Here is a 14261-nt window from a genome sequence, read left to right on the forward strand (position 1 = left end):
GCTTGGCAAGCCATGCTGTGGTAGGTGTCCCACATATAAAGTAGAGGAAGATGGGCATGGATGTTAGCTCATGGCCAATCTTCCTCAGCAAAAAAAGAGGAGGATTGGCAGTGGATGTTAGCTCAGGGATAATCTCCCTGAAAAAAAAAATTAATTACTGCATCAATGTATGCAGTGCTTACATAGTCACTAATAAAAGGCTTAAGAAGTATTCAGTTGTAGCAGAGCAGAGATTCAAATTATAATCTGCAGTTATGTAGTGAAGATATTCTGACAAAGAGAAATAATGTAGAAATGAGTTAACTGTCAGCGAAAAGATTTTCAAATTACCTTTTATTAGGTAATCTTATAATTTCATAACAGCTGTTTGGGTATACAAACATGTATATACAATTTTCTAAACATGTAAATAAAAAGCAGTAGTTTAGTATATCTGCTTGAATTCGTATTACTCAAAACCTTACCAAAACATTTATTATAAAAATCAGTAAAATTCTTTAACACATTCTAAAAATTTTTGGGTGTGTGTACATAAACATTTTCAAGCTTGCTGTACAAAAAAAGAGTGCAATTTATATCCATGTGTTTATAGTGACTTTCAAAAGTAGTTCAAAGAAGAAAAAAGAAGGTAGCATTGTCTTGTAATACAGCATTAATTAATACTGACATACCCTGGGACATTCATGAATGATCCTTTGTTATCACATATGGTAAAAATATTTAAAAATTAATACTCCATTTCTAGGAATAAAATACAGAAAATAAGACTTCATTTTCTTAGACTAACTTGTTACCATGAAAAACTGCATTCATTCTGCAGAATGACACCTCACATTATTACTTTAAAAATACTTACGATACTTGAATTTCAAAAGGAAACCCACAAGACCTATTCTCCTCCCAATACATTCACTGAATGCAGATTTAAGTGAGCACATCTCATTTTGATTGTGCCGTCTATTTGCCTACTTCAAATGACTACAATATAGTACATTTGTATTTTTAACTGGTACCAAAATTAAGATGAATGATCTATGCAAAACTAGCAGCCTGTACGTCTAGTAACAGTTGTCATATGCAAAAAGAAAAAAAAAAAAAAGCCCTGAGTCAGTATTTTTTGCAAAAGTAATGGAAAGAGTGCTTGAAGTCATTTTATAACTTATGAAATGGTTAAGACTGTCCAGTATTCATTTGTTTTCTTTTCATTTTGATTGAAGAGAGGTATGGCTTTTGTTTAGTTAATCCAATCCAGATCACGTTTTAATACTCAATTTCATTTAAATCCTCAGAATACCCTGATGATTGCTGAGTTATATCTTCCATTTCTGTCAGGAAAGACAAATAGACAATAATTGTTTTCTCTATTTTTAGTGTATAAAAATGTGTAATTTGCATTCTTATGATTTGAGACTATTGCAAAATCCCTTTTCCATCAAGTTTATATAATCAGGAAAAATGTTGTTACCTGCACAGGGTCCTGCTTGAAATTTAATATCATCAATGGCAATATCACTTCTTATTGACACTCCCCGAATGGCTTCAAAAATTATCTGAAAAATAATGAAGTTTGAATTTAGAAATAGAGTCATTCTGATAAAACAAAGCTGGTAAGGGGCAAATCCAAACTGTGTGGGTCTAGAAGTTTAGATCGCTCTTGGGGCCCCTTTTAAGGAAACGAATACAAAATCATAAATTCAAATTTAGGTACAAAAGAGAATACTTATTTGGAATTTAAAGAAAATTCACAACAAATTACTAGAGCCTTGGACACTCAGGCCCCCTTCTTCTGAGATCTCTTTAGGCAATTGCACAGAAATGCTCAGCTAGAGATGCTTCCTAGAGGTGGCAACCTGTTTTCCCCTCCCTACCTAGAACATTCTACTCCCAGCACTCATAGGGCCTACGAAAGTGATGGGCCCAGAAGCTTAAGCTTCCTTAGGTTCTCCATAAATCTGCCTTTGATACTGGTACTAGGTGGAAGAATTTACTATGACTGATGAGACCCATGTATGAACAGCAAAGCATAATAATTAAATTTACCAAAAAGACAATGGCTCACTTATCGTATTAAATACCATAACATCCAAGACACAGGCCAGGAAGAAGAGGGAACCAGTTTCATGACTTTAGATTGTGAGAAGAAAACAACTACCAAATATTCAGGTTCTAGGGAAAACAGATTACATTCCCAGCTCCAAGGCTGCCCCAATAATGGTTAATAAACGACTGAATACTCCAGGGAGGCTTGTGGGTAATGAAAATTGTCCAGAAAACACATTTGCTCTACTCATTTTATGAGCAAATGACTCCCCATTGGACTAGTTTACGATTTAAATTAAATCGAAGAACATAAACTGGATAATTAATAAGCATATGAAACTATCTTGAAATTAATGACTCAGAGAAGCTTTAATGACAGAAATGTGGCAAAAAAAAAACCTTAATAAAAATTCAAAGGACACAATCCTAAACAAGAATCCAAATAAGTAGCAAGAAGAGAAAAATAACCGTCCTAATGCATCTAGATAGGAGGATATATGAGTGCAGTTAATAAAGCATTTTGGTTTTGTGGACAATACAATCTATTTTTTGGCCTCCAAGTCTGCAATAGAAGCATAATAGATTGGCCCTGATGGAATTATATTCTGAATAGTTTGTGGTTGGGCCAAACACTTGATTTCATACAACTTTCTCCTTTGAATTTCCTTAATACCTGAATGATAACCATTCTATAGCATTATGATTTTCCCCTTGTATTACAGATACACATTCTATTAGTAAATTGTGGTTGTTTAAGAATTAGATAAAAATGTTATTTTTTCTTTCAATTTAAGTGTATTATTTTTTCAAATGGCTACTAAGTCATTAGGACATAAATACTTATTAAGCTGTTTGGACCCATCTACTTAATAAATGGAACTGTTCAGTATTTCTTTTGGTCTGGGGGCACCAGGAAAAATCCACTGAGACTAAGGGCATCATGAGCAAGAAAATTCAGAGACCTGGTCTTAGCTAAGTACCCAGCACATAATAATCCCTAGTAAATGTTAGACAGTATAACGAACAAAATGAATGATGCAAATATTTCAGTGAGCTAAGAATCTGTCTAACTCTTTGTTTCAATGGCATCAAAATATAAGAAACCAGGGAGGAAAATACCTGAGAGCAGAGGAAAGGTAAGCAAAGAACCCAACGGAAATAAAATCATTTTGTGTTTTTGATCAATCATGAGTCAGGTTCTGCTTAGTACTTTAATCAATCCCTTAAGAAGGAGCGTGATTAAAACTTTGCCACTTGGTGCATTTCTTCTACAAGGATAATCTGATGATTGGAATGTCATCAGGAGGCCACTCACATATTTCCCGTGTAGGATGTTTCAAATGGCAGCAGTAGTATAGCATTCTAAAAATCATCCACACCTGCCCACCCCCACTGATGATGTACACATTTACTTCTCTAGCTCTGTTCTTTTCCCTGAACTCCAGTCTCATCTGCTGTTCACTTGACAGGCCCACTTGGATGTCTAGTAGACATCAAAAAATTAGCAAGTCCAAACAAAATCCACCTGTTAATTTTCCTCCTGCACACACTGTCCTCATTCCTCCAGATCTGCGCCAGCTAAAGTATTCCTCACCTCAATAACTGGCAACTCCATTCCAGCAGTTGCTCAGGCCCAAAACTTTGGAATCATCTTGACCCCTCTCTTTCTCTCAAACCCCACATTCCACCCATAAGGAAGTTCTGTGGGCTTCTGATGACTCTCGCCTCGGTCGCATAGCCTGAGCCACCACTCCTCTTGCCAGGATTACTGCAGTAACCCCCAAAGTCTCCTTGCTGCCCTACCGTCTACTCTCCAGGCAGTCGCTGGAGCGATTGTTTTAAAATGTAAATCAGATCATATTACCTTAAAGCCATTTGATCGTTTCTCTTTGCTTTTGGAATAAATTTCAAAGTCTACCACATCGTTGAAAGCCTTTCATGATTATGCCCTGATATTTCTTTGACCTCATTACCTGATCAGCTTGACTTGTTCTTTTTCATAGCACTAATTATTGCCTGATGCTATACTATATATTTCTGGTTTACATTTTCTACCTCTCCTCCACTAGAATGTAAACTCCAAAAGAGTAGGAACTTTATATGTTATGCTCATTGCAGGATCCCTAGCACTTAGAATAGCAAGTGATCAATAAATATTTATTAAAATGAGATATTTTGACCTCATACTACAGGAGCTCAGTCTGGATGCCTGATGTAGCTATTGAGAATACCAGGTCTGACATGGTATGAATGAGAGACCAGAGAGATCCGGAAGGGAATATAGAAGCAATAACATCTTTTTATATTTTGGTACTTTAAAGTTCATAAAATCCTTTCATATACATAATCTCATTTGACCCTCACTCTAACTCTGGTGATGTCGGCATGGCAGGAATTATTGCCCCATTTTGAAAATGTATAAAATCTAGGAGAGGATGAGATTTCTCCAAGATCACCTAGTGGTCGTGATACCCAGAGGAATGAGTGTATTTGGGGACTTCTATGGTAGGAGGGAGTGTAGAACAGTGGCTTAGGGATCCAATCTTTGGAAACAGTCAGATCTGGGATTGAATTATCACCCTGACATTTACCAGCTAGACATTTAGTTTTCCCCATCTGTAAAGAGGAGCTATGAGATCAATTGGAAGAATTTAGGTACAGCTCTTAGCAATGTAAGTGCCTAGCATGTAGAAGATGGCCAATCTATTTGCACATGGGCGTATCTGTGTTTTATTAGACACTAGTATGTTTTGGAGAAAGTAGTTCAGCCCGGTCTCCAGACAGTCATTTAGGATTCCTCAGGGACTCACTAAACCCAGAAGAAACTTTCTCATGGCAGATTCATATCTGTTCTACTCGAAGCCAAAGGGAATGGTCTGGAGTCTTTCCACATTGTGAGCTAAAAATTTCTCAGGCCATTCTGCACCCTTTGAACTTGAACACCCCAAGATGCCACCCCAGATGAACTACTTTGTGCTTGAAAAACATTTCAAACCACCAGCCACCCAGGCATACCTCCAAGATATTGCGGGTTTAGTTCCAGACTACTGCAACAAAGAGAGTCACATGAATTTTTGGGTTTCCCAGTGCATATAAAAGTGAAATTTACACTATACTGTAGTCTATTAAGTGTGCAGTAGCATTATGTCTTAAAAAACAACGTACATAACTTAATTAAAAAACACTTTATGGCTAAAAATCTAACCATCATCTGAGCCTTTTGCGAGTCATAATCTTTTTGCTGGTGGAGCGTCTTGCCTCGATGTTGATGGCTGCTGATTGATCAGGGTGGTGGTTGCTGAAGATTGGGGTAGCTGTGGCAATTTCTTAAAATAAGACAACAATGCAGTTTCCTGCATTGATTGACTCTTCCTTTCACAAACGATTTCTCTGTAGCATGCAATGCTGTTTGACAGCATTTTACCCAAAGTAGAACTTCTTTTAAAATTGGAGTCAATCATCTCAAACCCTGCCGCTGCTTTTATCAACTAAGTTTACATCATATTCTAAATCATTTGGTGTCATTTCAACAATCTTCACTAGGAGTAGAATCCATTTCAAGAAACTACTGTGTTTTGGCTCATCCATAAGAAGCAACTCCTCATCTGTTAAAGTTTTATCATGAAATTGCAGCAATTTAGGCTCCACTTCTAATTTTAGTTCTCTTGCTATTTCTACCATATCTGCAGTTAGCTTTTCCACCAAAGTCTTGAACCCATGAAAGTCATCCATGAGGGTTGGAATCAACTTCTTCCAAACTCCTGTTAATGTTGATATTTTGACCTCTTCCCATGAATCATGATGTTCTTAACAGCATCTAGAATGGTGAAACCTTTCTAGGAGGTTTTCAATTTACTTTGCCCATATCCATCAAAGGAATAACTATCTACAGCAGCTGTAGCCTACAGAATGTATTTCTTAAATAATAAGACTTGAAAGTCAAAATGACTCCTTGATCCATGAGCTGCAGAATGGATATTGTGTTAGCAGGCATGAAAACAACATTAATCTCATTGCACATCTCCATCAGAGCTCTTGGGTTACCAGGTGCCTTGTCAATAAGCAGTAATATTTTGAAAGAAATCTTTTCTTCTGAGCAGTAGGACTCAACAGTGGGCTTAAAATAGTGAGTAAACCACGCTGTAAACAGACGTGCTGTCATCCAGGCTTTGTTGTTCCATTTATGGAGCATCGGCAGAGTAGATTTAGCATACTTCTTAAAGGTCCTAGGATTTTTGGAGTGGTAAATGAGCACTGGCTTCAGCTTAAAGTCATCAGTTGCATTAGCCCCTAACAAGAAAGTCAACCTGTCCTTTGAAGTTTGAAGCCAGGCATTGACTTCTCTCTAGCTATGAAAGTCCTAGCTGGCATCTTCTACCATTATAAGGCTATTTCATCTACATTAAAAATCTGTTGTTTAGTGTAGTCACTTTCATTAATTATCTTAGCTAGATCTGGATAACTTGCTGCAGCTTCTCCATCAGGACTTGCTGCTTCACCTGGCACTTTTGTTGTTGAGATAACTTCTTTCCTTAAACCTCATGAACCAACCTCTGCTAGCTTCCAATTTTTCTTCTGAAGCTTCCTCACCTCTCTCAGCCTTCACAGAATTGAAGAATTATGGCCTTGCTCTGGATTAACCTTTGGCTTAAGGAAATGTTGCAGCTGGTTTGATCTATCCAGACCACTGGAACTTTCTCCATATGAGCAATAAGGCTATTTTGCTTTCTTGTCATTTGTGTGTTCACTGGAGTAGCACTTTTAATTTCCTTCAAAAACTTCCCCTTTGCATTCACAACTTGGCTAACTGTTTGGCACAAAAGGCCTAGCCTTCTGCCTATCGTGGCTTTCAACATGCCTTCCTCACCAAGCTTAATCATTTCTAGCTTTTGATTTAAAGTGAGAGACGTGATTCTTCCTTTCACCTGAACACTTAGAGGCCATAGTAGGATTACTAATTGGCCTATTTTCAATACTTCTGTGTCTCAGGGAATAGGGGGCCCCGAGGAGAGGGAGAGAGATGGGGGAACAGCTTGTTAACAGGGCAATCAGAACACACATTTATTAAGCTCGCTGTCTGAAATGGAATTTTGCAATTTGTGGCACCTCAAAACAGTTACAACAGTAACATCAAAGCTCTGATCACAGCTCATCATAACAAATACAATAATGGAAACGTTTGAAATATTGCAAGAATTACCAAAATGTGATACAGAGACTTGAAGTGAGCAACTGCTGTCGGAACAATGGTGCTTGATGCAGGGTTGCCACAAACCTTCAATTTGTAAAAAGATGCAATATCTGCGAAGTACAATAAAGAGAAGTGCAATAAAATGAGGTATGCCTGTACATGCAAGGCCAGATACCCAACCCCCTGGACTTAGAAGCTGAGAAGTCACCTGTTCCCCAAAACTCAGATCCTAGAAATCTGGGCATCAGTATCATTTAGGGGTTTTAAAAAACATCAATGCTCAGGCCTTACCAGAGAGACTTAGATTCATTTAGTCTAGAACAGAGATTCTCCATCTTTAGCGTGCATCTGAATCACCAGGAGGGCTTATTAAAACACAGATTGCTGGGCCCCACCCCAGAGTTTCCAGTTCAGTAGTTCTGAGGCTGGGTCTGAGAATGTGCATTTCAGGTAAATTTCATTTCAGGTGAATTTGCATTTTGGGTGTTGCTGTTGGTCTCAGGACTACACTTTGAGAACATTTGAATAGGGTATCAGTATGAGTTCCCTAAGAGCTTAACAAAATTAATCCAACCCCTCTGAATGATGATCAATTATACTAGTAAGTTCCTAAGTGATCCACTCTCCTTCTGTAAACAGACATTAAATCACTAACAGAATCATTCCTGGGGGTATCTGTCATTCTTTACTAAATTTCTAGACAGCTTTATCCATGCTGAGACAATGGGCCATTCCTGGATAAAAGGAAATCTTCCCTCTGTAATTTGTTCCTTACCCATGCAGCACCCTAGACGGCACTGCCACCTGGCCACCTAAGCTTCTGCAATCCCTTCCCATTTAGATCTGTAGAAAATTAATTTTGGTTGTGGGGTGGTGTCAAATCAAGTCTTATTTTGGATGCCTCCTCCCAGGAAGATTTGGGCTTAGACCAAGCAGCCAGTGGTTAAAGCCGAGTGGTGCTGGTCCAGGGGGTTCATCAGCCAGATGCAAGCATGAGGAAGAAGTGGCGCTTTTACTTGAAGGTCACATCTGAGAATTCTAGAGAGCAATTTCAGAAACAATCAGAGGTCTGAAGGTTATCTCCTCAGAGCTTTCTGGAGCATGGGCTCATGGCAGGCAGGTGAAGTCGGTGGCTGTCAAGAGGCTGCTGCTGATCTTTAGACTAGATTGGCTGCTCAGTCTCACCAACTGGAATTTAAACGGCTCTTTCCTATGGCTGCTCAGACTCCCTGATAATCGGGACCCTGCAGGATGGAGGTCTCTACAGCACATGAGAGGACTCAAGGGAAGACTTAGGATCAAGACTCAGTTTCTTCCACATCAATGCAGCCAGAGGCTTAAAAATTTACTCTGGACCATATACTCTGTCAAATAGGGGCTTATACAAAAGCCCTTGCATGTGAGTGATGATGAGTGAAAGACATAGCTGCAACAACCATGTTTAGAAGAAAGGGAGACTCTGTTTTGGAGATCTGCAGGACGCATAGAATATACTTGACACTCATAATGTACCAAGACAAAAATAGATACACTTTCATCACTGAATTGCAAAAATCACTTTACGCATAAATACCCAAAGCTTTTTCTCTCTGCCTAATTTCCCATTCCCTGCTTAGATTTAATCAATATAGACTAATTATGTTTACTCTTAAACAAGTACTGCCTTTATCTATGACCCTGGAAAAGAACAAAACATTCTCTCTGGTAGCAAAAAAACGAAAGAACTTCAGAAGCTTATAGAAACGATCTCCATCGCTTGATTCTTAGCTCTTTTGTCTTACCTGGTGTTGCCTGTCACAGCTGTATTCAACCAGCGCTCGTAGCCAGGAAATGCTCTGCTCACCTCTTCTTCTCCATAAGAGGGACTCTCCACTGTCACCTTCCTTTTTCAAATAAACGCTCAGCAGGCCAGTCCCTGCTCCATACATGTGGTAGAAAAACGTCAAACAGTGTTTTCCAGTGACTCCTCGCAGAGACCAGGACACGAGTTGTGCTTTCTGTCCATACACCATGTGTGAGGCCTCGATGTACATGTAGTAGCCTTGAGAGCAATGCAAAATCAGGCATTGTTAAAAAGGACACAAACTATAGTGTCTTCTTTCTCTTTTGAGTAGTGTTCCTGGAAACAAATTACAGTAAATGGGTGACTCTACTACAGTACTGATAAAGGATTTTATAATTTTGGAGAATATGTATAATCCAAGGACAATAAATATGCTACAAAATTTAGATCATCAAAATCATTTTTTTCATTTAATAATTTAGTTTAATATATAAGAGCTAATTAACATACTAGTATTATGCCCCTGACGTGGTGATTAACACATCAGAATTTATCCTACTAATTCACGGACAATATTCGGGATCTTCCAGACACTGGTTTAGGGGAGAGAGCACAGATTTGGTAGTCGGATAGATCTGGGTTCAAGTCTTGGCTCTAATATAGTCTGCGTGATCCTGGTCTAATGAATTATCCTCTCTGAACCTGTACTTATTTAAAAATAACAATTAATAGTACAGCCACCAGGGGAAACAGTATGGAGGATCCTCAAAAAAATAAAAAATAGAACTACCATATGATCCAGCAATTCCACTTCTGGGAATATATCCAAAGGAAATGAAAACGCTAACTTGAAAAGACATCTGCACCCCACATTCATGGCAGCATTATTCACAATACTCAAGACACAGAAACAACCTAAGTGTCCGTGGATGGATGAATGGATAAAAAAGCTGTGGTATAAATATATATACAACCGAATATTATTCAGCCATAAAAAAATGAGGAAATCCTACCATTTGCAACAACATGGATGGACCTTGAAGGCATTATGCTAAGTGAACGAAGTCCGAGAAAGACAACTACTGTATGAGCTCACTTACATGTGGAATCTAAAAAGAATGAAAAAACAAACTCACAGAAAAAGAGATCAGACTTGTGGTTACCAGAGGCAGAGGGTGGGGAAAGGAGGAACTGGAAGGTGATCAAAAGGTACAAACTTCCAGTTATAAGATAAATAAGTACTAGCGATGTAATGTACAGCATGATGACTATAGTTCATACTGCTGTACGATATGTAGGAAAGTTATTAGGAGAGTAAATCCTAAGAGTTCTTATCTCAAGGAGGAAATTCTTCTCCTTTTTTTCTCTTTTTATTGTGTCTATATGAGAAGATGGATGTTAATTGAACCTATTGTGGTAATCATTTCACAATATATGGAAATCAAATCATCGTGCTGAATGCCTTAAACTTATACAGTGATGTATGTTAATTATTCTTCAATAAAACTGTAAACAAAAGGAAAAGGGTTAATAGTACCTGTGCTACAGAGTTGTGAGAATTAAATACATGTGGGCATATGGCACACATGTTAACACATATTCAAACATTAGTTTCCTGTCCTGCCCTCTTTCCCAAAAATTTTTGTGACATTTCTTTTAGCCTTGAAGACATATTTATGTAACATTTGATATAATTATATATGATATTTTGTATATTATGTACAATATATATCATATACTATATGATATATAGTATATAAGACTTTACATTTCCATTTTCCTTTCCTAAGTTTAGTTTGCTTTTTAATTTAATGATAATTGTTTAATACCAACTGGCTCTATTTTGGAGAGGTGGGGCCTGATTGTAGCTATGGCTCATTTTTGTGGTGTAAATACTTCCATCATGGCCCATTGCAAACTACCAGTGTTCAGTCTTTTGGACTTATCGACAGAAGTCAGACAATTGACTCTTGGGACCCAGTGGAAACTAGCGCCAGCACACCACTACTTTATTTACCTGCAGACTAATCCTGCTTCTGCCTGGAATCAGAGAATTAAAAAGCAATCCCTTGCCACTGAAATAAGGCAATATATGAATAGTAATTTCTAGAATAATGCACCAGTAATATAATCTTGTGCTCCTAAAGCCCATTTTTTAAAAAGGCACTGTACTCTACATCAGTAGTTCTTACTTGATCATTTGATGAAAAGTTTATATTTCTTCCACCAGAAAAAAATATGCACAAATGTTTGCATGCAATTTTATTTTCTTCTTTGCCAATACTGATCTTTTTACATACATGATGTAAAAAATAATCTTTACTTAGTGTTATGACTCATTATTTCATGCAGAAATTAATGGCTGACTTGGGGCAAAAAAGAAAGAGATCCCAAATAATGCAAATGAAATGGTTTCTAGGGCATCTTTCTTTATAGTTTGAAGTTTAATCAACCAGCTTTAGTCACCTCCCAGAATACAGTGCTTGAGAAATCCCAACCAGAATTGATTGGCAGCTCCGTCTATTCTCCTTCAAGGCATTCCTTCTTTCCCTTTCCCCTATTTCCACAAACACAGACCTGAGAAGTCCTACAGGATATTGAAAGAGTGGGAGAAAGAATCCTGTCCAATTTGGTCTGATCAAATTGTATGCACTGTGCAACCCCTTCCCCATGTTTCACTCAGTAAAGTTGTCACCCTGAAAAATGGGCCATCAGAGCCAAGGGATGTGGCCTTCATCAACCAGTCATCCCCATGATCTGCTTTAAAATATTAGGAAAAATACTGTCCATGTTTCTGGAGTGCTCACCAATGACAACCTCATTACTAAAACCAATGGACAATTTTCGGTCCTTGTCATCTTTGTCCACCTTATCACTGGATGCAGCATGTCACTCCCGCCTCCTAGAGGTACTTTCCTATCTTGCCTTGCAGGACACTGTACTCTCCTGGTTTCTTCCATCTCACTGGTCGCTCCCTTGCTCATTCACCCTCTCTTCTCTGACCTTCTGACCTTGGAGAGCTCCAAGGCCCAGATCCTGAACTTCTCTGTTCTCACTTACTCCCTTGGTCATCTCATCTTGTTTCATGGCTTTAAATGCTATATATGTTGTCATTTCTCAAATTTAAATTTCCAACCTCCTTGCTGAAATCTAGACTGGTTTATTGAAACTGCCTCATGGGCATCTCCACTTACTGTCAAACTGACATCTCAAACTGAACATGTTCGAATCTAACTCCTAACAACCTCACCCTAAAGCCCACTCTGCCCCTTCTAGTTGCCCAAGCCCAAAGCCTGAGAGTCACGTCCCACTCCTCACCTCCTCTCACTCTCCACATCCAGCCTGTCAGGAATGCCTGTTGGCTCTACCTTCACAGTATGTCTAGAATCCAGTCATTTCTCTTCCCACCACCTCCATTGCTACCCCCTGGTCTGTGCCTCTATCATTTCTCACTTGGATCAATGCAACACTTTCCAACTAGTCTGCCTGCTTCTATCCTTGTCCCCTACTACCTAATCCCAACATGGTATCCATAGCTATCCTTGTAAAACAAAAGCTAAGTCTTACCCCTCCTCTGTTCAAAACCTTCCATTGGTTGGCTCAGCATTTCACTCAGAGTAAAAGCTGAAGTCCTTACTATTGTCTGGAGGGCCCTATCCAATCTCCTGCCCATTCTCTTAAGTTTCTGACTCCTACTACCTTTCTCCTTACTCTCTTTGTGTTGCTTGGCCACACTGGCCTCTATGCTGCTCTTGCAATATGGTAGGTATGCTACCACCTCAGGACCTTTGCATGTACTAATCCCGCTGCCTGGAATGGCTTTTTCCCTATATAATTTCTTGTCTTACTCTCTCACATCCTTTAAGTCTTCACTCAGATATTACCTTTCCTATTAGGCACATTCTGACTACACTATTTCAAATTTCAATCCCTTTCTTCTGGCACTCCTCACTCCTATACCCTAATTATTATTTTCCATAACATTTAATTGCCTCTTAACATACTACATAATTTTCTTATTTTTTATGTTTGTCTTTCTCCCTCCTCTGGAACACAGAGAGGCAGAGATTTTCCTTGTTCAGTTCACTGCTATGTGTCCAGGTCTCAGAACAGTGCCTGGAACTTAGTAGATGCTCAGTATATACTTGCTGCATGAACAAATGATGCGCTTTCTCCCACAGCTCTAAGCCACAAACAAGTCTGACCATTTCCAGAGAACATGGCTCCACCACAGTCACTCCAATTGTGTGAGGGTCTTGGCAATAAGACACATACTTGAGTAGGATGCTCCAAAGCAAAACTAGAACAAATCCAGGTTTTGATGAAATTAAAGTCTTATCAAAGCAAATGTTCTCAAACTACTTCCACACCATCTGATATGTTTTTTGAATGGAAAACACAAAAGATAATTCTTTAACTTTGTTACCTTCATTCTTTCACTGGCAAGAAAATTGGTACACAAGAAGCACTGGATTTTTGCACTTTCTGCAATGGAAGGAACTTTTATTGCTCTTTCCTTCAGCATTTTCTAACTTAAGCTAGGCTGGATGTAAACAAATACAGATACACATAATCCTAATAGAAGGATGTATTTAATTTAATTACACAGAAAATAAGGTCAAAGCATAAAAATGACCATGACCAAGGTATCCTGTGCTATCCTATATGCAAGTTAGTGGCACAGAGGACTGATCCAATATCTTAATGCATGTTTAACTTAAAAAAAATTCCTCCAAAAAATAACTCTGAAGGAAACAAGAACAAAATCAAAGAAAAATAATTTTTTGTACTGGCTTTGGGGCTCTCAAAAGGCCTACGTGAACCCTAAGTAAAGGACCTTGGCTAAAGATGAAACACTCAATTAAAGGAGAAAAATATGCTCCTCTGAAAGATGCTGCCACTGAGAAACTGGGAAGTAGAGACCTGTGGGGCCCTAAAACATAGTCTTTCCAGAATGGAGAGGAAGCAGAGGAACCATCATGAGAGATGACCGAGAAGTGTCTTTCATTTGGGGGTAGTGTGCATTCCTAGTGATCACGACATGAGTTCCAACCAGTTAGTCTGAGGTCCTGAAAGAGAGGAAAACCCTTAATCACCTCCAGGATTAGCCAACTGAATTCTTTCTTTCATGAGTACAATGCACTAATCACTTAGCCTCAAATGGGTGAAACATTACTCTGGTACTGCTTTCAGCTCCTGCACCTCTGGGTCTCAGTTATCAGCTGAAGCTATGACCTAAGGTTCCCA

General features: G+C 38.6%; 1 protein-coding gene across 2 annotated transcripts in view; it reads right to left on the minus strand.

Annotated features, from left to right (window-relative positions):
- Positions 1-316: 316 nt before the first annotated feature.
- The window catches only part of MAMDC2 (MAM domain containing 2), a 147864-nt gene continuing 133919 nt past the window's right edge, over positions 317-14261 (minus strand). For both annotated transcript variants that reach the window (XR_002803197.2, XM_001489321.6), the window contains exons 12-14: positions 9013-9272; positions 1466-1550; positions 317-1325 (exon numbers count right to left, since the gene is read on the minus strand). Coding sequence is in view for 1 of the 2 variants with exons in the window: in XM_001489321.6 (XP_001489371.1) it covers positions 1261-1325; positions 1466-1550; positions 9013-9272 (410 nt within the window). In the remaining variant the exon portion in view is untranslated. The remainder of the gene's footprint in view (positions 1326-1465; positions 1551-9012; positions 9273-14261) is intronic.

The sequence above is a fragment of the Equus caballus genome, chromosome 23, assembly GCF_041296265.1.
Source record: "Equus caballus isolate H_3958 breed thoroughbred chromosome 23, TB-T2T, whole genome shotgun sequence".
NCBI classification, from domain to species: Eukaryota; Metazoa; Chordata; class Mammalia; order Perissodactyla; family Equidae; genus Equus; species Equus caballus.